At 36.0% G+C, this 25,284-nt stretch overlaps 1 protein-coding gene across 1 annotated transcript in view; it reads left to right on the plus strand.

Annotated features, from left to right (window-relative positions):
• The first annotated feature begins 657 nt into the window (after nt 1–657).
• The window catches only part of LOC110796519 (peptide-N(4)-(N-acetyl-beta-glucosaminyl)asparagine amidase), a 28,068-nt gene continuing 3,441 nt past the window's right edge, over nt 658–25,284 (plus strand). The window contains exons 1-19 of the mRNA XM_056841874.1: nt 658–667; nt 1,649–1,746; nt 1,829–1,883; nt 1,931–2,103; nt 5,737–5,789; nt 9,364–9,529; nt 9,581–9,777; nt 9,882–10,099; nt 10,512–10,615; nt 10,879–10,977; nt 11,068–11,157; nt 15,054–15,136; nt 16,878–16,991; nt 18,217–18,271; nt 18,356–18,442; nt 22,877–22,932; nt 23,803–23,862; nt 24,295–24,382; nt 24,492–25,244. Coding sequence (XP_056697852.1) covers nt 658–667; nt 1,649–1,746; nt 1,829–1,883; nt 1,931–2,103; nt 5,737–5,789; nt 9,364–9,529; nt 9,581–9,777; nt 9,882–10,099; nt 10,512–10,615; nt 10,879–10,977; nt 11,068–11,157; nt 15,054–15,136; nt 16,878–16,991; nt 18,217–18,271; nt 18,356–18,442; nt 22,877–22,932; nt 23,803–23,862; nt 24,295–24,382; nt 24,492–25,244 — 2,559 coding nt within the window. The remainder of the gene's footprint in view (nt 668–1,648; nt 1,747–1,828; nt 1,884–1,930; nt 2,104–5,736; nt 5,790–9,363; nt 9,530–9,580; nt 9,778–9,881; nt 10,100–10,511; nt 10,616–10,878; nt 10,978–11,067; nt 11,158–15,053; nt 15,137–16,877; nt 16,992–18,216; nt 18,272–18,355; nt 18,443–22,876; nt 22,933–23,802; nt 23,863–24,294; nt 24,383–24,491; nt 25,245–25,284) is intronic.

Consider the following 25,284-nt stretch of genomic DNA (forward strand, 5'->3'; position numbering starts at 1 on the left):
CACAACTCAATTATAAGAAGAAGAAAAACTAAAGAATTAAAAGACATACCTTTAGAATTTGGAGTAAAATTTGCTATAGAATCTAATGAATTTTGCTTGAAAATTCTATAATCTGACCATTCAAAGAGGGAAACGAATGGAGCGCCTCAAATAAGAAGTTTTGGAGGCTTCTTTCGTACGGGAGAATGGGTAAGTTTTTATTTTATTTTTAATGTTGAAAGGTACTACTTCGTATTCCCAGTAGCTTTACAATTCTCATTGCTTGCAATGGGTAGGTAATTAACTACTCCCTCCGTTCTTGATTATTAGTCCTTTTGTAATCTTGTCACTATTTACAATTGAAGAGAATTTTCTTATTTATTTCCAATACGTATTTAAAAATATATTCATGTGAGATCTTATTTTGTTCTTCTCAGTGTATAGTTTAACAATATCAAATTTTTATTTTTATTTAACGTACGTATTTGGAGATATTTACGTTTAAACATTGAGTTAAAACAGACTAAAAAGTCAAAATGAGACTAATATTTAAGAAAGGGGGGAGTAATATACAATGGCTAGGCAATTAATTAATAGAAATCTTTGCTTTATTAATTAAGATAAATTTTAATTAAACCATACATATATATATATATATTGTATTTTTTAAATCCATGTATGGTTAAAGGTGAGTTAAGTGTGGGTTAGTTTGCTAGAAAATTGAAGATAGACCCCAAAGGATGAAAAAAATAAAACTTAGACCCCAAACGGTGATAATTTAATTAGATCTCTTTTGTTTCCGTAACTCTACTTTTGTTGGATTGTTTTAGATTCCAAAATGGACTAACAATCAAGAGCGAATGGAGTATGAGGTTTTATTACTTCGTATATAAATAGCTATTATATGCCCATAAAAAAACTATTATATGACGTTTAAAGTAGTTGATACATTATGTATAACAAAGTTATTAGACTGCGCGGTCTCCAATATAGAAAATTTTGTTTAGTAAAAGTGAGTGAAATTATATAGCAAAAATGTCTACTATGACTGCCTAAAGTAAATTATAATGCATGATTCTTTTTGCAAAAATGTCTTTGAGAAGAAGCAAATAGTGCATGATTCTTTTTGCAATTATTATATGCTACTCTAATTACATGGTTTTTTGATTTTACAACCATCTTTTATCCACCACAATAACCCCAAATCCACATTATTCAATACTGCAACATTAACATTAAAGAAGACACCTTATGAAGGCCAAATAAGAATACGATTCAGGGGAACGAAGGAATACAAAGACTCATAAAAAGTTTGAAATAAAACAAATATCTTAGGTGACAATGTAATCAAGTAAATCTCAAACTTACAATGTACAATCTAAATATCAGCTCAACCATTTCCCTAAACAACTCAACTATTTGCCAATACATTTGCTACTTGTATGGAAAAGCCATGTTCCTTGTAGTATATAGCTATCCAGATTCCTGCCACTTCTAATGACACTTCAATAGGAACTTTTTCTATATCCAAACTTGTCACAAGAACGTAATACTATTCCAATAAGGAAATATTCATGTCTCCCAAAAGATTATACATCAACTACTAAACTAAAGAAAGAGAGTACTAAATTCTGGAATATTAAGATTTGTGAATGTGGTGTTTTGGCAGAGAAGTTGGGATTGGTATTGTTGTATACAGTCCCCTTGGCCGAAGTTTTTTTTGCTGGCAAAGGAGTTGTGGAGGCTGTGCCTGAAAATAGTTTCTTGGTAAAATCAATTTGATCAATGTCTTGTGTGTCCATATTTGGATTATGAATAGTTTCTAATTGTCCTCTCTTGTTCTGGATAGGCCAATCACCCTCGGCATCGATCAAAGAATTTGGACAAGAACAAGATGATATATGGTATGGATATCTTTCTTAAACATTTGAGTATTGTATTAATATCATAGGAACAACCAAAATGAAGAACTTGGATACGAACATTGGATCCCTGAAGATTAATCTCACTGAAGAAGTATTCAAAGAAGTGTCTGATGCTGTACCACTCTGTGAGGTTGCTGGTGACAGAACATATGAAGGCATGATTGCCAAGACATGGAAGTTTGCTAATACACCTCCATTGGTTCACCCACAAAACTAATTCTTCCATATAAACCCTTATAGTTTTTACATTTTAGTGAGTTTTTCTTAAAACATATAACACTAATAATCATATGTACATACGATGTCCTTCAGTGCAAAGCCTTGGCCGGGTATGATTGCTTGCGAGTCAAGTAATCGTATAAGGTGTTCTTATTGCAAGAAACCGCAGTAACTCAAGTTTGGTGACAAGTAAGCGTCTAAGGGTAATGATAATTCATTATTACCTATCCCCTCAAAACCCCATCCAAAAAAATAAAAGAACATAACGTTGTGCGATTGTGATCCAGGTGAAGCATCTTGGTATAAACCCTAAAACTCTCCGGCTCTGTTCTTCGTTGTTTCTCTTCAGATCTCTCAGATCTTTGCTTATTTCGTTCAAATTTGTTCACAAATTATAAACCGAATTACATTCGGATCATATCCCCTCTTTTTTTGTCCCCTAATTCGTCCCACATCGTCGTCGATTTTCGATTTTCTCTTGAAAAATTTATGGGGAACTAAATCGGAGATTTTTTAGGGTTTCTTCATTTTTTTCATGGGATCCTCTTCTTCCAAATCTCTTTCGAGCTATTTGATGGGTACTTCTAGGCAACGCATTCCTGACCCAAAACGTTTGGCCGCTTTGCGGCATGGTTCATACTTATCAAAACATGATCGCATGATTTTTAATAAAAAAGTAAAATCCATAACGGTTTCTTCACGAAATACCCCTGAGGTTTAACTTAATTCATCATATACCCTCGTATTTTTAGTAATTCACCATGTACCCCTAAGGTTATAAACAACTCACCATATACCCCTAAGGTTTTCAAAAGTTCACGACTTGCCCTTAATGACTTCCGTTAGTTTAAACATCTTCCCCCCCACCTTCATCCAATCAGATCCCCACGTTCATCCTCAAACCAGAGGATTTTTAATCTTCTTGATGTTCAGGGATATGGTGGAATACAATACCCAAAATTGGAGATTTTAGATACAAAAGGCCTAAAACTTGAAATTAAAAAGGGGAAAAAAAAGAAGAGATGTGTACAGTAAATGATCTTAGAACCCTAAAACCTGCTCTTCTTCCTTGGACGACAACAAAAGTGTGATTAAAATGGGGAATCAAAATCTTGGTTTGGGTTTTTCTTGTCTTTTTAGTTTTAATCATCCAAAACTCTCACCTCGTTGAACGAAAAAAGACAAAAAGGAGCTAAATTTAGAAAGGAAAAAAAAAAGGAAGATGTTACTTTTGGATTCTCTTCCAAAACAAAATCAAATTTTTTTTTCTTCTAAAAATCTCTAATATTTCTACTTAATCAGGAATCGCAGCACTCCTGCCAGCAAATTAGCATAACTACACACCTCCTCATGATATAAAACTTGCTCTATGTTCTTTAACAAAACTCTAATTAGTATACATACAATGTGATGCGTGTCTTCCCTAGCTGCTCCAGAACCAAACAAGAACAAGTATAGGACTCCAAATGTCGCCCCTCCGTAGATAGTCCACAACACGTAGAATCCGCCTTAGATTCAACCAACTAGAATATTCTCTAAGGCTTTTTGTGCACTCGGGAAACTCACAATAATATTAGGCAAGTATTAAATTGTCTCTTGAATCTAATATGTTAGAATAGTATATTGAATTGCATTATAAATTGTGATCATGAACCACATATTTATAGGGTGAAAATAAAGGAGTTTGAATTCTACTAGGAATCGATTAACAAAATCCATTAAGATTCTAGTTAATTAATAACATTAGAATTTTAGGTTTAATCAAATAATAAGTATTTCAGATTTAACTAAAACATCTAATTTTAATAGAATTAGGAAAACACGATTACTTGACTCGCAAGCAATCCTAGCCGGCCAAGGCTTTGCACATGTGGCCTTGAGCCCACGTTGCTTGGTCGTACAGCACGTAGCCCGCAGCCCACGAATGGGCGCTGCTACTTTGCTTGGCCCATGCGCGCTGGGCGTTGGCAGCAAGCAGAACGCGGCCCACTTCGTTGGGCGCTGCTGCTCGGCCCCTTGCCTCGCTGCTCCGTGCGCGGGCTTGCTTGGTGCTGGGCCTGGCGCTTGCGTTGGGCCTTGCGTCTCGCAAGCTCGTTCGTCGAGAGTTCGCACGTCGCGCTTTTGATTCGTTTTTCGATTCCGGAATTCATTTCCGATTCGAACAAATATTTACGTTTCCGTTAATATTTCCGATTTCGGAATTTATTTCCGATTCCGACAATATTTCCGACTCCGGTAATATTTCCGTTTTCAGCAATATTTCCGATTCCGACAATATTTCTATTTCCGATAATATTTTCCGATACATACCATGTTTCCTTTTCCGGCAACATCTACGACTTGGATAATATTTATATTTCCGTCATGATCCATATTTCCGTCAATATCATCATTTCCGGAGCATTCTATATTTTGCCTTTTGACGATTTCAGCTCCCACTGGAACCGAGATCCGTCGTTTCCGAATCTTCATAAATAGAGTATTTAATGAATAATATATTCACTTAAATACTTGATCCGTTCACGTACTATTTGTGTGACCCTACGGGTTCAGTCAAGAGTAAGCTGTGGATTAATATTATTAATTTCACTTGAACTGAAGCGGCCTCTAGCTAGACATTCAGCTCACTTGATCTCACTGAATTATTAACTTGTTTAATTAATACTGAACCGCATTAATTAGACTTAGCATTGAATGCATACTTGGACCAAGGGTATTATTTCCTTCATATGTCACATGCCCTGGTGGTGAGACTCAATTCGTGCATGGTGCTACACGTTACATTGATTTCATCGAAAAGGTTACTCTTCTCTGCATTTTTTTTATCCTGGTCATCTTTCATCTTTATTAGTGAAATAGCATTATCACTGATGCATGTTCTTCATTTTTTATGCTTGTGAGGTAGAAATAAGTGAAACAATTGTTTTTTTTAACTCCCAGATTCACAAATATATAAATTTAATGACCAACCTTTTAAAAAAAGGTTGGATAAATTAATTAATTAAAGAACTAACCATTTGTATAGCTAGCTGGAGCCAAGTCCGTCAGTTGGAGAATCACTTAATATTTACTAAATGTTGGCATTTCTGATAATATCATGAGTGATTGAGTTTGAAAGCCTATTTATTTTATGTCTGATTGCCCTGCATGCTTGGCACCCCATTGAGGTTGAAGGTTTATTTATTGTGTCTCTAGCCCTTCTTTTGAAACTAAGCAATACACCGTCAGTATCTTGCTGATACAATTTTGTGTTGCTTGTCCCCACCAAAAAGAATCTGATATATATGCTACATAATTGTTGGTCATTTTGAGGCATGATTAGGATGGATTTGTCTAATACGGGCATTGGCTGAATGTTGCTACCTTGAAGGAACTGACGTTTTTCCTTAATTCTTGATAGGAGTGAAAAACCCTCATGTAAGCTCTTGTAAGTAACTTCGGAAAGAATTTCTGCAAATGCATCATTTTTAGATGCACTATATTATATGCATCAAAACGTGAGTTTGTGTTGGACTGCTGGTTCTACAGTAAGAGCTCTGTCCAAATAGATTTATGTACTTGTAGCATGTATTATTAGCTGAATAACACACGGGAACATCTATGTCATTCCCAGGGACTGCTGGCGGGGGACGCGGGGTTTGTTGTTGATGAAGCACATTCTGGAAGGTATGCCTTTTACTTACGTTCTTGCTCACTCTTGAAATTATTGTCTGAGATTTTACGACATGATAACATTCTATATATTACTATTATCCCCTCGAAGATGCCCCAGTAGTTCTAACTTGACGATGACGAAGTTCAGATTTATAGGGTGGTGAATCACATGACCTACGTGAAGGAGGAAATTTTGGTTGCCTTGTTTGACAGCATGCTCTACATGCTAAGGAGTAGACCTGGTTATCGGGCGGGGCGGGTCAGAGTCGGTGCGGGTCAAAAGAGGGTCGGGTATTGAAAGGGTCATTTTTAGAGGGTCGATAATAGGCGGGTCAAAAGCGGGTCGCGGGTCAATAGCGGGTCATTAGTGGGCGGGTCAATAAACAAGCAATGAAAAATGAAAAACAAAAGAGCCATGTGCAAGTACAATTAAATACGAAGCTATGCACGTAATTTTTTGTATCATTACTATTTTTATTTTCAAAATAATTGTAGTATAAGTTTGACCCTATAATGACCCTGTCCAATAAAGTTCCTGTCCAATAAGAGCCCTACCCAATAAAAGCCCTATTAACTTGACCCTAACCCTATATCCATTGGACTACCCTGTCCAATAACCAGGTCTACTAAGGAGTGAGTGAGAATGAGAATGATTCTTGACCAAAGTAGGTGAGAATGAGCCTTAGAAACATTAAAATAAGTCTAATAAACATGTAAATTGTTTAAAATACTCATTTAGGTACATTAGTTGAAACTTGGGTGTGAATTAAACCATTTTAGTCAAAATATGACCTATAATAAACAAACTAGCCTTAAATGTGCATAACATGACCAAAGTATGTTATATTGAGTCTTAGAAACATTAAAATAAGTCTAATAAACATGTAAATACTTATTTAGATTCATTAGATGAAAGTTGAGACCGAAATAAGCCATTTTAGTCAAAATGTGATCTATAATGACCTAATGAGCTTTAAATGCGCATAACTTGACCAAAGTATGTGAGAGTGAGTTTTTGAAACATAAAATCAAGTATATTAAACATGTAAGTATTAAAAATACTTATTTAAGTTCGTTAGTTGAAAGTTAGGAGCGAAATAAGTCATTTTAGTCAAAATAGGAATTATAATTAATATACTAGCCTTAAATGTTCATAACTTCACCAAAGTAGGTGGAGTGAATCTTAGAAACATTAAAATAAGTCTGATAAAAATGTAAGAGGTTAAAAATAATTATTTAGGTTCATTAGTTGAAAGTTAGGAGCGAAATAAACAATTTTTATTATTATACGGTTCATTATTAATGTTCATTATTTCAATGTTAAGAATAATGTCTTACTTTATTATATGATACAATATTTATAATATAACTAAATTATATATTTGTTTTGATGGTCGATCTTTTTAAGGTATTAAACAATACAAGGGAGCAACCCTTCACCACTTGGGCAAAAAATGAAGTTCGAGACAAGTTGACAAACTTCATTACCAATGATTGTCTTTGATATTTTGAAATTTTTTCTCTTTATAATGGATCTTAGATTACGGTGATTGTAATATAATTAACTTTTAGATTTACAAATATATACTATTTAATTTAATTATATGTCTAATTGGATACTTTTTTAGTGATGTATGGAGGTTAACTAGTGGTGTGATTGAATTGTATAATATATGTAGCACAAATTTATATATCAAGTGCTACTCATTTTTAGGTCAAGTGCTACTCATTTTTAGGTTAAGTGTTGCTCGTTTTTATATCAAGTGCTACTCGTTTTTATATCAAGTGCTGCCCATTTCTAAGCGTTGCTCATCTTCCAAAACAAACAACACTTGAAACAGACTTGTTAAGTGCATCTCATTTTCCTAAATTGGCAGCACACTTGAGAAACAACAAATTCAAATCTTACATAGGCTACTATTAGTTTATAATATTATTCTTCTATTGGTTGATTGTTTACTTTAGTCTATGATACCCTTATTAATCCAAGAAAAAAAAAAATCAGAAACCTTATTCATAAAAAATAAGCCGGAGAATGAACAGAAGAATATGAAAAACACGGTTACGAGCACAAAAAATGGATAAAAAGAAAAAAAGAAAAAAAAAATATCAAAGACCTCACCTAAAATTTCTTTAATGCTAAAAAGTACTTTTTAGGGGCATCGTAAATTTCATTGATGTTAAAAAAAAGTTTTAGAGGCAAGCAACAAAAAAATAAGGGCAACTAAAGTTTCACTGATGCTAAATATTTTATTTTTTTTAGAGGCAACCGTTACTTCATTAATGCTAAAAAATACTTTCTTAGGGGCAATTTATTTTTCACTGATGCTAAAAAATATTTTAGAGGCAACCATTACGTCATTAATGCTAAAAAGTACTTTTTAGGGGTAACTTAAATTCCACTGATGTTAAAAAAAAAAGGATTTTGAGGCAAACATTATTTTAATGATGCTAAAATGTACTTTTTAGGGACAACTAAAGTTGAACTGATGCTAAAAAAAAAGTTATAGAGGCAACCATTATTTTCTGATGCTAAAAAAAGGTTTTAGAGGCAACCATTATTTCATTAATGTTAAAAAGTACATTTTAGGGGCAACGTAAATTTCATTGACGCTAATAAATAGTTTTAGAGGCAACTGTTATTTCATTAATGTTAAAAGATACCTTTTTAGGGGCAACTTAATTTTTTTTGATGCTAAAGAAACTTTTTAGGGGCAACCATTATTTTATTAATGCTAAAAAGTACTTTTAGGGGCAGGCTAAATTTCATCGACCCTAAAAATAACTTTTAGAGGCTACCATAATTAACTAATGCTAAAAGACACTTTTTGAGGTCATAAAAAATGAATTGACTCAAGGTGTTACCTCTGTATCTAAATTTTCTTGTAGTGTATATACCAAATCACTTGAACAATATGAAAATTCTTTAAAGACTATAACAATGTTTTCCTTTAATTTTAGTAATTTCAATATTACTCCCCAATTTTAATAGGATTTTGGACTGGGATTTTTTTTTTGTGTCGCGAAATTATTAATGTATATTTTATACCAATATATCATTTAATGTTTTGTAAAAAAGATGCTTATGTTTAAATTGTTCGAACCCTTACTACAAATTTTCAGGGACCGACCACTGATTATGACAATACATGCTTCAATCCACCAATAAAATAATCTATTTTTTCATGAAATACCCCTGATTTTTGGCGTAATTCACCAAAAGCCCCTCGACTTTCGATAATACATAAAATACCCCTAAAATAAAGCTTAATACCCCAAATATCCTTGATGACGTCTTCAACCCTTAATCAATCCAATTAACATCTAATTAACCCATTAACCCATCTTTTAACTCATTAACCCACCCATGCCTTTTTCCTTTTTTTTCTTTAATTTCCTTTTCTATTTTCTTTTTTCTCTCTCCTCTTCCCTCTTCTCTTTCCTCCATGGTTGCCATGGAAGCTACCTTCAACACCGTTCAACCACAGTTCGGCCATCGCTAGTGTCTTCAGTCCTCCACCTCCACACCTCCACCACTGCCTTACTTTCTTTTTCCTTCCCACATCTCTCTCGTTCCCCTGGTCAGCACCACCCCTACCACCCGATTGACACAAAATCATCCTCACCAGCGAAACCACTTCTACAATAAACACAAAGTTGAAATTGAAATCAAAATTGAGCCTTGTTCTTCTTCCTCTTATGTTTTTGCTCCTACTGCTTCTTCTTCAGAGAGTTTGAGGGAGAGTGGTGAGGTGATTGCATAGGTGGTGCCAACGGTTCAAAATTGAAATTTGTGCCAACAGTTCAAAATCAAAATTGAGTATTTTTCTCTCATTCTCGCTGACTCGGGCATGCTGCCAGCCCCCTCATTCTCTCTCTCTGACTCAGACCTTCTCGAGGCTTTTGCTAGAGCACCGACGAGTTTTCTAACGAGAAGAATTCCACAACACTTCTGCGTGAAGAGAGATTGCTGCACTTTCATCTTCTTCGGCGATGATGGGTTGAATTTCTAGGTCATTTTTGGTGAGTGATTAGAGTTGTGAATTGAATTGTAGAAATTGAGCAATAAGAAAATTGGTGATCGAATTATTTTTTGGGGGTCAGAGAATTGAATTATAGAAATTGGGGGGATGCAATTGGGGAGTCTAATTGGAGAATTGAGGAATTACGGAGGTTGAAGCATGGAGGAGTGAGAAATCTTGAGCTTAGATTTAATGGTGGTGGAGGTTGCTGGTCTTTTTCGGAGAACAAAAACGAAGCAGCACAGTTGTGGGTTAATGGAAGAAGGAAGGGGAGAGAGAAAGGAAAAATAAATGAGACCGGTTAGTGGGTTAATTGATAGGTTAATTAGGTTTGTTAACGAGTGGGTTGATTAGGGATTAGGTGGGTTGATTAGAGGGTTAATTAGAGATTAAGCCGTTAATTACACATTAATTGGTTGATTATGTGGCTGATGACGTCAGTAGAGGTAGTTGGTGTATTAAGTATTGAAATAAGAGTTTTTTTTTATGTATTATGGAAAGTTAAGGACATTTGGTGAATTTTGGGAAAAATGACAAATAAGCCACAACACTTTAGTGGGATGTGTAAGTTAGCCCCATACCTTTTTATTGAAGCAAATTAGCCCCATATCTTTTTTCCAACGTGTAATTAACACCTAATAAATATTTTGTGGTCAATTTCGCCGGAGAACATAAATCTAAACAGAAATTAAAACATCATAAATCTAACTGATTTCAATCGATAAAGATGCTCCAGCCGAGTCGTCGTCGACAGGTGAATCTCATGTCAATGAAGAATTGCTCAAGTCTGATGAAGAATTCGCTCGATTGCTTCAGGTAATTTTCTATCTGTTTTACTTAGATTTCGTCTTTTAATTCCGAAACAATTGCCTTAAAATGTTAGCTTTGATCGATAGACCTCGTCGGAAATCTGATTTACCAATAACAAATACACAATTGCGGGAAATTGTAGGGATTAACTGAATTACAACATATATAATGGCCTCTGATAATCAAAGTTCTTTTTAGTTTATTAGTGATTAGATATTGGGGCTTTCTGGTGAAATTTTCATCTGGCTAATGAAGTTGAAAATTTATAGGCTGAGGAGGAAGCGTTGCTTTTCCAACAGTATGTTGCTCCTGAGGATCATGGACAAATGGAGGAGCGATTAGGGAGTTATATTGATCAAATATTAATGGTGATTAAGACCTACCATTTTGTAATTCTGCTCCTGGTTCCCCTATTCAATTATGTAACTGTATTCTCTTTTTTTTTTGTAACATTGTAGTATGAGGACCCGGTTCGCCAAGAAGCTGCTCGTAAGACAGTACCCATTGATAAGTTGGAGGAGAAAGCATTGGTGGCTATAGCAAAAAAGGTTGGTCATTTCTTCACTTTTTAAGGATTGTTTGTTGCTTGATTTTGGATGATGAGTTTGATGTTTACATTGTGTTCAGCCGTGACTTCGTATGGGCTACTCTGATGGAAAAGAGTGCTTTAAATGTTCCTATGTTGTTATCTTATAATTCTTGTTCTGGGGGTTGACTTTGTAAAATGGCACCCATTGAGGAGAAGAGCTATCCAGTTTAAGCGTAAGGGGAGGTTTCATCCCAAAACCAATCAGCAATGAAAGAAGTAGTGCTTTCTCATATGGGGTCTCGACATTGAGGGGGTAAGGGAACAGTGAACAATCAACGGGTCTTCCTAAAGTATAACCTAGTCCCCCCTTCCCACTCTAGTTATAGGATATTTTGCAAGGAAATTTTCAACTCTTGTCCGTTGACGTACCTGACTTTATTGAGACAGCTAGGCCCGCCCCTCCGATACATTAATTCTTTTATCAATGATAATCTCGTTTGACTCGCAAAATATCGTGGTTCTGATAAGAGATTCATGACATGGAAGAAAAAAGGGTTCACTGAGAAGGTTGCTCTTGTGGAAGACTTGATAAACCCGTTATTTGAGTATATTTTACATGAACCCAACCCTATCTGTGGTTCTGACGTGATGTGATTGCTTGCAAAGAGTGCAAAGGGTACCAAGCAATCATGCAAGCTTTTGTTTTCCAGTTGAAAATTTCATAAAGGCTTGAAATAACAAAGAAGCAGATGCCTCGTCATCCCTAGCAAAGAGCAATAAATCGTCTGCAAACATGAGGTGTGTGATGTCGGACCGTTCACACTTTGGGTAAAAGTTGAAATCCGGAACGCTAGCCAACTGCTTAAGACACCTTGATAAATATTCTATGCCTATAGAGAAAAGGAAAGGCAAGGCGCGGTAACCCTTATCTCAATCCTTTTTCAGCAAGAAAAGAAGGAGAAATTACCCCTTTGATGAGAACTGTGTAGTTGACAAACTTCACACAAGACATTGTCCATCTCACAAAAATCACAAGAAAACCAAATAGGAAGTCCACTAAAGAGTCATAGGCACAATATGTCTTAAACGTAGTGGAGGACTTGAAGATTCTTGTTATTAGGACACTCGATATTTTTTTCTTTTCTTTCTCACAAGCAAACCCAAACGTATGAAGTTGCTAAAGCGAAGGTTTTGTTTACTTACTTAGCTTCGCTTTTGAAAAAGAAAATCAATTTCGCACTCTTCCTTTCGGGATGGGAAGATTCAAAAATTCCTATTGATTGAGCTTTCTCTTAACTTCCGGGAAAAGCATAAAATAACGGAATGCTACCATCCCCCTCCTTCATTCAAGGGACCAATCGAATCGATAAAGAGTCAAGGAAACTCCACGAAGTTGGAAGGAGAGGAATGTGACAGATCCCCAGGTCAGTTGATGGATTTGATCTAAACTCAATCAAACACTCTTAATCTTCAAAATCCGTTCTGCTATCGATTGATCTCTTAACGAAGTTCCACCCATTCTTTTCATTAGGTTCTGGTAAAGACCAAATATCTTGAGCGACTGATTCGACATCACAACTCAAAAGACAAAGAAGTATCATTAATTTCTTCATGCTTGTTCTAGGTTCGAACATTTATCAAAATACGAATCCTTTCCTTGAGCTTCACTTAGGATTAAACAACCAAAAGCAAGCTTTAGCGATTACATATTCTTCATATAGATAGAAATAGGATCATGAATCAAGTTTGTCTTTGAAGAGCGGATCAAATTGTATTAGTGTCTATAATTGATTTAAGTTGTGTAATACTAATCGACAGGGCCTCGTTGGTAAGTGCAACAAAATCTCGTACATCGGGACCCATTGTTATGGACTCGATTTACCTAGTATCTGAAAAAGTGCTTTCGTTGTTGTGGAATAAGAAGTCTTTCCATCTTAATGCATGTATTTCATTTAGTTAGAGCTATAAGAGTGGGATCCACCTACCTTAGCTTGAGAGCGCTAGGATAAAAGGAGCAGGAGCTATAATTCGAGCTTCTATTTCTGTGTATGGGTCCAGATAAAAGGACGCAAAGATGCATAATCTAATCATCTGTCTCTTGTCTCCCTTGAAGGTTACTCCCTCCGTATTTTAAAAAGAGATACACTTTGACCAACACGAAGTTTTAGGAGGGTGAGTTGAATTTATTAAAATAAAGATGAAAGTGGGGTAGTGGGTGAATTATTTATTATAGTAAAAAGATGATGTGAGTAAGTGTGGGGACCACAAAAAAGAGAGAAATATTAATATAATTGGAAGTGGGGACCAAAACATGTCAAAAAAGGAAAGTGTATCTCTTTTTAAAATAAGGCCTTTTAAGGAAAGTGTATCTCTTTTTAAAATACGGAGGGAGTATAGCGCAAAAAGACGGAAGACATTGATCGAGTTATCTAAAAATGGATAAGCAAGGTTTTTATCATGATTAGCAAAAAGCCTAAAGAAAATTTGTTTTGTGGAATAGGCTGGGACATAGCCTTCTCCTCTTCTCTTATCTTGCTACCTCATGTAGAAAAGAAAGATATAAGTAGTTAATCTGAGTTACTGCGCCCTCTATGAGCTGGATGTAGCGACTTTATCTTCTGCTATACCAAGAGAAAATAGACGGTTGTATTCTTCAAATGCCTGATTTATGTTTGTCTGCATTTTACTCCATTCGTGGATTTTAAGCCATAATTCGTATTACAGTTCTCATGGACTTCTTATATCTACTCCCTCCTTCCCGCAAGAGATAACATAGAGTAATTGGGCCATGGTCTTTGGAGGGGTGTAATAGTGGGTTATTATATTGATAGGAGTAGGAAAAAGAATACGTGAATCATGTGATTAGAGACGGTGAGTAAATTTATAGCGAGGACAAATAAAAGTAGGTGTAATTGGAAATAATGGAGAGCTTTATGTTGATGACAGAAAAAAGAGATGCGTGTGGAAAGAATAGGTAATTTATTATTGGGCAAGAGAAAAGAGTAAATGTGACTGGTGATAGTGGACCCATATCCAAAATTCACTAAGAAATGTATTCGGGAGTCGTTTGGACAACCTAAAAAGGATAGAAAGTTATATTGCGGACGGAGAGAGTATTAATTTTACCTTTGTAAATATTTTCTTAAGCTCATTTGATTCTCACTAACAAGGAAATTTTGTTTTCTTATGCTTTTATACCATATAGTTATATTTTCTTTCCAGGGAGGGGGCTGTTTATCTATTACTCCCTCCGTCCCGGAATTATTGTCCTGTTTTCTAAATCGGGCGTCCCAAAATTATAGTCCTGTTTCTAATTTTGTCTACTAAGGTCCCCACTTTCTCATGTGCTATATTAATTAAAAATGTATTGAAAACCCCACCCATGTACTATATTTCACTTTCCTATGTACTATATTCTCTTTCACATGTGCTTTATTCCACTTTTCCATACAACTCAATCATCATTTGTACTTTATTCCACATTTTCATGTACTATATTCCATTTTTCTTAAAATCCGTGTTTTTGGTCAAACGGGACTATAATTATGGGACGGAGGGAGTAGTAAATAAAAACATGACTAGATTCATCCTCGATTGTCACCTTTTTTCCATTTTATCTCCAGGTCTATTGGTTTTAGCCTTCACATCTCCTTGTTCCGCATTGCATACCGGCAAGAAAAATGTGTTATGCGGGATTGGAGGGGTTGGTTTATTATCTATCCGAATCGGTAGAATTACTGAACAGAATCTGAAATCATCAGTCATTTGATTATTGTTTGTGTTTCTTTGCCATGGCTTTAATGTACCGTTACCCAAATATGTGGGCTGAAGTGTTTTTAATGCTCCAACTGTAATGAGCCACATACTTTCTATGAACATATTCGGATATTATAGGGTTATCTTTATGTTTTGTAGGGCGGGAACTTTGAACCAACAAAAGTTGAACAAGACCATGCTTTCTTGCTGGAGTTGCTGAGTTGGTTCAAACAATCATTCAGGTGTTCTGATAAAATTTTTGTGATGCCATCTTCGCTTCATTACACCATTGTAACATGTGAGACATATTTTGTCATTTAGCCATTTCCTGGAAACTCGAGCTATTTAGATTAGATTTTATGCTTATTTAAGACGCCAAATGAGTGAAGTCTTCTCCCTGAAGGACAAAGCTAGAACAAAACATCAGGTGGGGGGGGGGGGGGGGGGGCACTTTGAATCACAATGTGAAGTAGATATAAATCCTGGCTTTCTGGCGTTCTGAGCTTATCGATGGTAAGATTGAGGTCTATCTTTTATCTCAATATAATCTTCACGCTTAAATTATTCATGGTACTGTTCAGGTTCTTTTCTTTTAATATAAAGTAATTAAATAACCTTAAAGGTAATGATGTAATAATGTTAACACTCTTCCACATGGGAAAAGGAAGATGAACAGAGGGAGAGATAGGAAGAGGAGGAGAGAAAACGATTTATTGGGAGATGTCTAAAACTGTTGATTTACTATCAACATTAATGTTATTTTGGATTTTAAAACAAAATCTTGCGGGTTATATTGAAAACTTTAACTCAAGATTACAATGAATAAATTCGCAATTTATAGTCAAACTGAGATGCTTGGACTTGGCGGTCAGAGCTTCCCTGCTACTATATCTGGTCTTGTATTGACATAATAGACTCCGGGTCCCACCCGACACGGGATATGCGTCAGACTTGGATAGGTAAAATGGGCACGACTCTTCTTTGATCTCCGTTTCCATATTTCAGGTTTTATTATTTTGGACTCGAGTCGAAAACATCATCAGTATCTTACCAATGTATGGTTGTATTCTAAAAAGGATCCAATTTTTTCCATAGATTTGTTTGTTCTAGTTGAAATCAATCATATTTTGGAGGAAAAGGAGAAAAGCATCATAGAATAAGTCTTGTAGACTTGTAGAGTAATGGATTATATGCATTGAGAGAAAGTAAATATTCAGGACAGTCAAATCAAATATCCTAAAATGGATAGGAGGAATGGAGGATAATCTCTTTGAAACAGAGGGAGTTCTTGTTAAATTAATGACTATAGTTGGTGAAAACAATTGATAAAAAAGGTATCTAGACTTTTTTTTTTTGACATACTAACTATGTTTCTTGGAAATGTGCGGTATGTTTCTTTCCTGCAAGCAAAGAAAATCAACATGAATGAAAGGAAAATATACGAAGACAATTTATTGTGATGTTTCTCATTGAAGTATATTGTCCAATTGGAATTCGTTAGCCATGGTTCATGGAGGGCTAGTGTTTATACACTTGAATGGTTTAGTTACAGGGTATGGTTCTTATTAGAAATAAAGCATTGTACCGTACTGGCTTGGCTTCGCTATCGCTCCTATGTAGTGGTCGGCCTTCTAGAAGCTTTGCCAGACTTTCAAGCGAGGGTGAGGGCTTTTATTCGGCTTTGCAACACTTTACTATGCTTCACAGGGCGAACTTCACCTATTTTTGAGCTATTGAATTAGGCGATCCGAAAATCCATTTTTTGATTCGAGGTAGTTTACTTGCTTAGTGCTTGAGGCTCTGATGGATTGTATGTTAGGAATTGGTGATACTTTATTTCGTTACGAATCTAGGACCAAGGGAGAACTCATACAATTGATTCTTGTACTACCCAACATATGCACCCTCACTCTAATGGCATACCAAAATGAATTTGGTGTTTTCAAATATGTGTTTTTAAACAAGGGACTATTGCTTCTGCAGTTGGGTTCATGCACCTCCTTGTGATAGCTGTGGGAATCAGACTATAAGTCAGGGCATGGGTGTACCGCTGCCCGCAGAACTGCAATATGGAGGTTCACGAGTTGAGCTATATCGGTATGAATGAAATAAAATGTGTATATATAGGTGTTTCTGAATCCTTTTGTTTTGTTCAGTTCTTGCGTACCATATTTATACTGCTTCAAGTGCTTTCCAATCCTTCTTATATTACGGGGTTATTGTGTACCATAATTATGTCGACTTCCTTCCTCCTGGTTGCACATGTCTAAAGAATCTTCCATCTTATACATGATCCTCTTGCTATCATGTTGAACTGTTTGAAACTTCCTATGTGAATTGTAAAGCCATTTATGTGAGAATTTGGTGCATGTGAGCTTTAGAAGGTTATGTATTTTACTTGGCTTCCTGAGAATCATTCCCCAAGTGATTGATACCTTTCTGAATGCATGTAGACAATACAAAAGGAGAAAAATTAATTTATTGGAGGTATATAGTGGCTTCACACTTGTTAAGTTGTTAGTCTCTAGCTATTAATTTTTTCAAGTTTGTTAAGTTGTTAGACTCTAGCTATTAATTTTGTCAAACTTGTTAAGTTGCTAGTCTCTAGCTATTAATTTTGTCAAACTTCAACAGGAAATCCACCATTTAGGTCGAATTTTAGATAAGCAAAATGGAACCCTGATATGATGTACTTATAGTCTATATTTTAAATGTTAATTTCTTAAGTGATGTTTTTACTCCCTCTGTCTCTAAATGAAATTCATGTTTTGGATTGGTATGCAGATTAAGAATACTTGTCAATTCTAAAATAAAAAGTTGGAAGTGGGAAGAGAGAAAGATAAAGTAAGAGATACTGTTGGTAAAGAGTGAAAAAGATTTACGGGATAGAGAAAGAAAAAAGAAAGTGTGAAGAGCTTTTGGGACACCCAAAATGAAATTGTGAAATTTTGGGCGCAGATAGTAGGTTACCTACTTACCATTGTGAATAATAATAATAAGATCCTCTTTTGTCCACATTCATTTGTCAAAAGCAAGACTTTCCTTCAGCCACCTTTGCAGATGAAGGTGATATTTGTTCAAACGTAGGGAAGAAGGTAGTGATTAGTACTTTAATATCATAAGCTTTGACCAATATGAGCTCATGTATGTCTCAACCAGTACCAAAAGAACGTAAGCAGGGGATCCTTTGGTAGGCAAATTTTTCAGAGCAGCCACACAATTAAATTTCTGACTTATAAGCCTACGCAGTTTTTTTTTCTGACTTAATACATGCTGTATTGGCTATTTGGCTTCACTTAGAACTTCTGCTTTCAACCTGCAGCTGCAGCTTCTGCTCAAGGATAACTCGTTTCCCACGCTACAATGACCCACGCAAGGTGCTTTTCCTTCTTTTTTGTTTCTGGTCATATTAGCTTGTGCTTAGCTTTTGTTTGTTCAATTTGTACCCTTTGTCCATGCAGCTTCTGGAAACTAGAAAAGGGCGATGTGGGGAGTGGGCTAATTGCTTTACTCTGTATTGCCGAGCATTTGGCTATGAATCACGTCTTGTAAGTGTCTTTACCGCTTAGCTTTCCTCTGTCATTTGATCTACTGGAAATCAAGGTTCTACCAATTATTACTTACCTAATGATCGCATTCAATAAAATTCTAGTTTCCATCTACGATGTATCTGTTGCAATATGTTGTTATCGCTACAATCGGAGTTATGTTACAAGCCTCTCATAATTGTTGAGTTGTGGGTCCTGGTTTAGTGCGTCGGACTACATCTACTATACGATGGAAGGTTATTGCAAGTTGAACCAACGTTTACCATGTATTGTAAGCAATAGACACTATAGGAGATCACATCTATGACGTCAAGTTAGTCTTCCTATGTGGGAATTAAGTCCCCAACAACCGCAGAAACAATAATTATTGAATTTAACTTTCTAGCAGGGTTGAGTTTTGTAGGAAACTTTTGATGTTTCGGTCCCAGAACCAGAGACTCTATGACAGTCTTCTCTAGCCCAGGCCTTATCGAGTTGGAAAGGGCCTTCTTATCTTATTGGGAAAAGAAAACATAAACCATTATCATAATTATGTTACATACAAGCCATAAAGTACTGTCATTTAGTTCCCTGGGAATATAGATGGTGACATGATGCGGAAACAACGTGAAAATGTGCATGTAGCTTTCAGGCAGAAGACATCTAAAGCTGCAATGGAGACAAAGAATCTGCTAGCTGAAGCTTTTTACCGTTAGTGGGCCGTACAGGATTGTTTATCAGCATGCACATTGAAATGATTGAATAACCCAAAGAAAGACAACTACTTCCAGTCTCCAGAAGTGTCTTACATCTGTCACACTGGCTCGCTCAGTAGACTATTCCAAATCAAGTTTATTTGTGTTATTCCTTCTAAAGAAGAAAAAGTTTACTCTGTGGAAGATGACTTTAGTGTTTAGAATATGGAGTGCCCTATGTTTGCAGATGGTGTGGCTCAATCTAACCTGAATACGACAAACTACTTCTTCCTCCATTTTATTAATCTACAAATTCTACACAGTTTGACTTTCACGTGGAACTTTGACCATTAATCTGAACTATCATTACGTAAAAGTTAAAAGAAGTTGATATCTAGTTGCCTATATTGAGACGCATCTAACTAGATCCCACGTTTTTCCTTGTATATAAATTACCAACTTTTGTCAAAGTGGAGTATCTGAATCGTGTGAAAAAGGCAATTTATATATTAAAACAAACTGGAGGGATTATATTCCAACACAAGACAGTATAAATATTTTTCACCCGTAAATAGGGCATAGCAGAAAAAGTTGCTCTTATTAAATAGAAACCTAAAGATAATAAAGAAAAACATAAATTAGCCTTACACCCTAGGTTATTGATGTCGTATTGTCGTCCATATTGAAAGTTATATAGTCATCTATGAGCTTCAATTCCATTTCATTAATTTGTCTGCCACTTTTTCTATCTGTCTCCCTATGTACGTATGATATATACTTACCTTAGAATGAGGGTGGTTTTACAACTTTTTATTTTTATTTATAATTGGGAACTAGTTCTATTAGATATACCAGTTAGCTACCTTGTATTGCTGATAGGGGTAAAAAGGCTTGTTTAATTCACAATGTTGTTTTTCCCAATATTTATTCAGATGCTAAGCATCAGCCTAGGGCTCCTGTTGCGCTCACTTATTTTAGAAGGAAACTAGGGGTTAAATGAAGAATGATAGCTTAGTTAGCTTGTGTCAGATGTGTCAGAAGAGTGAAGGAAAAAAGGGGATTCACCAAGAAGTTAGTTTCCAGGCTTATTGGGAGTGAGTTCTGGGTGATGTAATAAATAGGGAAAAGGCTTTTCAGGAAAATCATTCTGGAAGTTGTGATAATTATAATCTTTTGGAGAAAATCTACCCCATGAAGTGCGGTAAGTTTGTAATTTCTTTGATTACACTGATCAATTAATAAAAACTCTATCTAGCGTTCCCCTAAACTCTTCTTTGCCTTTTCATTTTCCGCAACTAATCTCTTAAATCTAGCTGAATTACTAAAGTGCTGGGAAAGTCACATGATTCTTATAAACAGTTCAGGCTTTGTACATCGACACGAAAACACTCAATATTGCACTTGAACCATTTTTCCTTTGAAAGTCTCAATTAAAGATACTTTTCACACAACCATACTATTATCTGATTTTAACTTGAGGAAAATTTAGGAATATCGGTTTCTTTTATTTGCAGCAGATAGAAATTGCTCAGATGTATGTTACCCTTGGTGCTTTGTCAATAGTAATGGTGTGGTTATGTATGCTACATCTCACTTTACCAAATCCACCTTCAGCTGAATGTTTACCTAATGCTACTTATTGCTGTCAATTGTCATCCAGTTCTTAGTTTGAATGACATTGTTGCTGCATATTTAGTTGTTAGTTGTTAATACATAGCTGCTTACCTCAATTTCCTGTATATCATCATATGACGATGTTGTGCTTGCGTAATCGAGCGAATAGCATCAATGATTTTACTGTAATACCTTGAATGATGAAAACAAGACAAACGATGGAAGAAATGTAATGTGTTCAAGATAGTAGCAAACACTGATGATTCTTGGAAAACCAACTTAAAAATTAGGGAAAACACCCACCTTGTACGCAAATCAGTTTGACTAATATTAATAATCACACACCCAACAGTCCATCATTTTCCCTGGATTGTGTATTACAAAGCCCTTTTCTGAAGAATGAGAATCATCATTAAGAGAATCATCATTACCCCATTGCCTCAAGAGGCTCCCGCAAAAAGCGGGGTAGGGGGGGGGGGGGGTCGGTTGTACGCAATCTTATCCCTGCAATTTGTAGAGAGGTTGTTTCCAATTGACCAAAAAGCGACAACGGACTCTGAAGAATAGTTAAAAAAAATCCCTTGGTATTTGTAATCTCCCACAAGGTTATGGAAGAATAGGGAGCCATTCCTATATTAAGTAGAGGATGAAATTCTACTTCTACTCCAAGTAGGAAGTAGGAAATATTCTAGACTCTTCCTAGACCTAGAATATTATGGAGTACATTATTGAAGAAATTGATAATCTATCTTGAACAATAGAAATTCCCAAGTAAAGGAAACACTAACGGGGAATTTGGTATGTGGGAATGAGAGTTTGGGGTTTAAGGGGTGGGATCATAGATCAAAAATGCGGTATCGGTCGCGGTCGGGTGATCGTTCGCGGAGTTTCGGTAACGGAAATGATGCGTTAGTCGCGGACCGTGTCACGGTTGTCGCGTAGGAATTTTAAATTTGAAAAAGGAGCCCCATGTCATCCCACTCACTACCTACCCTAGTCCCCCTCCCCGATCTGAAAATGGAGTTCTCTACTCTATTTCAGTGGACTTTCTCCATTTCTTTCACTTTACCCTTTCTTTTTGTTGAAAACATGGGGAATTCGGCTGAAAATCGAGTAGATGTGAGGCTAATAACGTTTAATGCGGGCAAAATTGGTTCGGATCGGTTGAACCGGTCAAGAACTCGCCGTTTTTAAAAACACCTTTACAACTCGGGATATCTCGTATAGCTAGCTTCCAAAACCTAGTTAACTCGGGCAATTTTTTACACCATGGGTGGGATGGGGACTTAGGAATTGGTTGTTGCGAATTTTTCCAAAACATGTCTTATGCCTTGTTTGGTAAGTGATAGGAATATATTGAGAATAAATAAGAAAGTTACCCTTGAATAAATAAGAAATATACTCTTTTCTTTAGTTCCAATTATATTCCCACCTCCCTAATACCCCCCCCCCCCCGGTATTAAGTCCTTGGGAGTAGAAGGGATATATTGCCAATCCCCAGGAACAAACATGGGATTAAACCTCCCATTCCCACCCGCAAACTCCCGCAAAACAAACACCCTCTAGAGTCCTATACTACTAAAATAAGAAAACTACAATCAACGCACTGAGCACTCTGCGCGGTTTCATTACTTTGTGTTTCCTTCACAATCCAACTCATGATCCGTCATATGTCCTGAACTCACTCTCATGTTGGACTTTTGGGCTTGCAATCCTAGCAGTAGGTTACATAGCTATATAAATAACTGCTCAATGTTACTCCTTGCTCATCCCCAGGGCCCAAAAGAAAAGAGAATAGGAAAGAGGGGGAAGGAAAAGAAATTTAAAAATTGGTATAGACCATTATCATTCCGGTTGCATGGCTGTTGTTTTGTTATTTGCTCCTTCAATCCTTCTCTTCCATTTCAATCACAACTTCTGCTTCAAATCGACATTACCTTACAGTTTTGCAGCATTTCTTAGCTATATGTCTGAACTTCAAATTGGTATAAACCATTATCATTTAAACCAGCCAATTGATTTGCAACATTTTCTAGCTATTTGTCTAAAGACTTCAACTTTTATGGAAAATGTCGTCTTGGAGATGGCAGTGTCTTATAGGGGATTTTTTTAGAGAGAATGTCAACTTACATGTGTGCTATTCCAGATTTTGGATTTCACGGATCATGTCTGGACAGAGTGCTTTTCACATCATTTAGGGAGGTAAAATAATTATTTGTACCTCTTTATATACATGTATGCATGTTTGATGTTTGTGGTCCTTGTTCTTGTGGACGCAATTTAGAAGGTGGACCATGGTGCACATAGAGCATGGTGCACCTTAAGAACATTAGTATATAATTAAAAGAACATCTGGTTACGTAAAAAGAACATGGACATATATTTTTTTTATTTTTAATAAATTGTGATTTTTTATAATAAAAAAAGTAAAACATGATATTGCATGTTCTTTTTCCGTAGTATCATGTTCTTTTGTTTATGCACATGTCTTCTTTTGGTGCACATGGTGCACCATGCTCTATGTGCACCATGGTCCATAGTCCACGGATTGTCTTGTGGAATATTTTCAACCAGTGTGATGAGGTGTGAGGTAAAAAAAAATCATACAGCTGCCTCAGGCTTTTTAGTCATCATGTCTAGTGACGTCAGCATTATGTAATCTCAAACAGTTACCTCAGTGCCTATATTGATGTCCATTTAAGTTTGTATGTCGTTTTTGAAATCTATTGCTTTACCCCTATTCATGTAAGAAGGAGCAAGATTGCTCAAACGACAACTATTTCACTTTAAGAAGTATTTCTCCGTTTTTTAGTCATTGAAAAAATCACATATTTATGCTTAAGTTTGATTGCGTCGTTATTATCTATCATTTCGAGTCGGAGTACTGGTCTAAATTTATGTAGGTGATAGTACTGGACATGATAATCAGGTAATCTAAATGCATACGGTTGAATATTCATGAATAATTGTTTGAAATTTCCCTTGACTATTATATTTCCCCCCCGTTCCTATGTGTTTTTCATAGGTTTTGGAGGTCTGAATGTCTGATCCCTTGAGTGGACTTGTATTTAGGTGGATGCATCTTGATCCTTGTGAAGGAATTTATGACAACCCGTTGTTGTATGAGAAAGGGTACTTCCAGTTTTATCTTTTTATGCTATTTACCTTTCCTAGTTTTATACTCCCTCTGTTTTGTTGTTTTTATTTTTTTAATATATTTTTTGAAAGAGGTGTTTTTTGTTTTACCCACTTCCACTTTATTCTATTTCGGCAAACATATTTTACCATCTTACCCCTTTTCCTTACAATAATTACACTTTTCCATCATCTCTCTCCTAATTTACACCCCTTTTTCTTACACCCACCCACTATTACCCATTGTTTTACAACACCTCTCTTACCTTTTTCACATTTTTCTTACACTCACTCACCTCTCCTTAAACAAGAGTTTACAGTTTGGGTACATAAAAAAACGAGGGATTATGTAAAGCTGATTTACAGTGCTTAATGAAGTAACTAATATGTTCTTTTTATGTAAATGTTTGTTCTACCTATATTGTGTAGGTGGAATAAAAAATTGAATTATGTGGTTGCTATTTCAAAAGATGGGGTATATGATGTCACAAAACGTTACACAAGAAAGTGGCATGAGGTAATTTATAGTAGAAGTATCATATTTGTTGCCAACATTAGTCATGGTTCCTGAATCTTATAAAATTCCATTACAGCTTATATTTCCATCCCCCTTTTATGTCTTACAGGTTCTGACCCGCCGAAATATTACAACAGAGCAAAATTTATGCGTAAATCTGGAGAACCTAACAAAACAATGCCGAAAAGGTTTAAAACCAGAAGAGATATTTTTGCTTGAAGAACGTACTAAACTTGAGAAAGAAGGTATTGAAAGGGATCTTCATTCAAAGGTTGATGCTGCTGTTTCATTACCTGGGAGACTAAGTGGGGACGAGCAATGGCGCATCTCAAGATCAGAATATGGCTCTGGCAAGGATGGTTTGAGTTGCAGCTCTTGTCCTGTTCGTTTTTGTGTGGATGAGCATGTGTCTGACATTTATAATGCACTGGGACTTGTCTTTTCCCAGTTTATGGAAAGTTCTCTTCCAATCGCCAGTGGGGTTGATGCCCTAAAGACCCTAAGAAGAATCCTGACAGATTTTCAGAAGTGTCCTATAAGGTCTAGAGGGACAACTAAATTTTCACATGGTCCACAACCTTCTATGCGTCATCTGCTGCCTGTTTTTGGCAAGCTACTAAAAAGCCTCCAACTAAAGTTTGAGCCGGGCAATGAAAATGAAGTGCTTGTGCATTTGGTTGGCCATTCTGTAAAAGCCTTATTAGCTTTGCCTGTTGCATTAGATGCTCTGGATGATATGATACAGAGCCTTGCTAAATATCCCAGCATTTCGAAAGACTTACTCTCTTTGCCGCTTCTGAGGTTTAATAGAATGCATTCAGGTTCAGTCCTTGCAAGTGGAGAAGAGCTTCCTTTTGGGATTGTGAGTCTAACTGATGAGTTCTTCGTGTTTGACATTTGTC

Source organism: Spinacia oleracea, chromosome 4 (assembly GCF_020520425.1).
Source record: "Spinacia oleracea cultivar Varoflay chromosome 4, BTI_SOV_V1, whole genome shotgun sequence".
NCBI classification, from domain to species: Eukaryota; Viridiplantae; Streptophyta; class Magnoliopsida; order Caryophyllales; family Amaranthaceae; genus Spinacia; species Spinacia oleracea.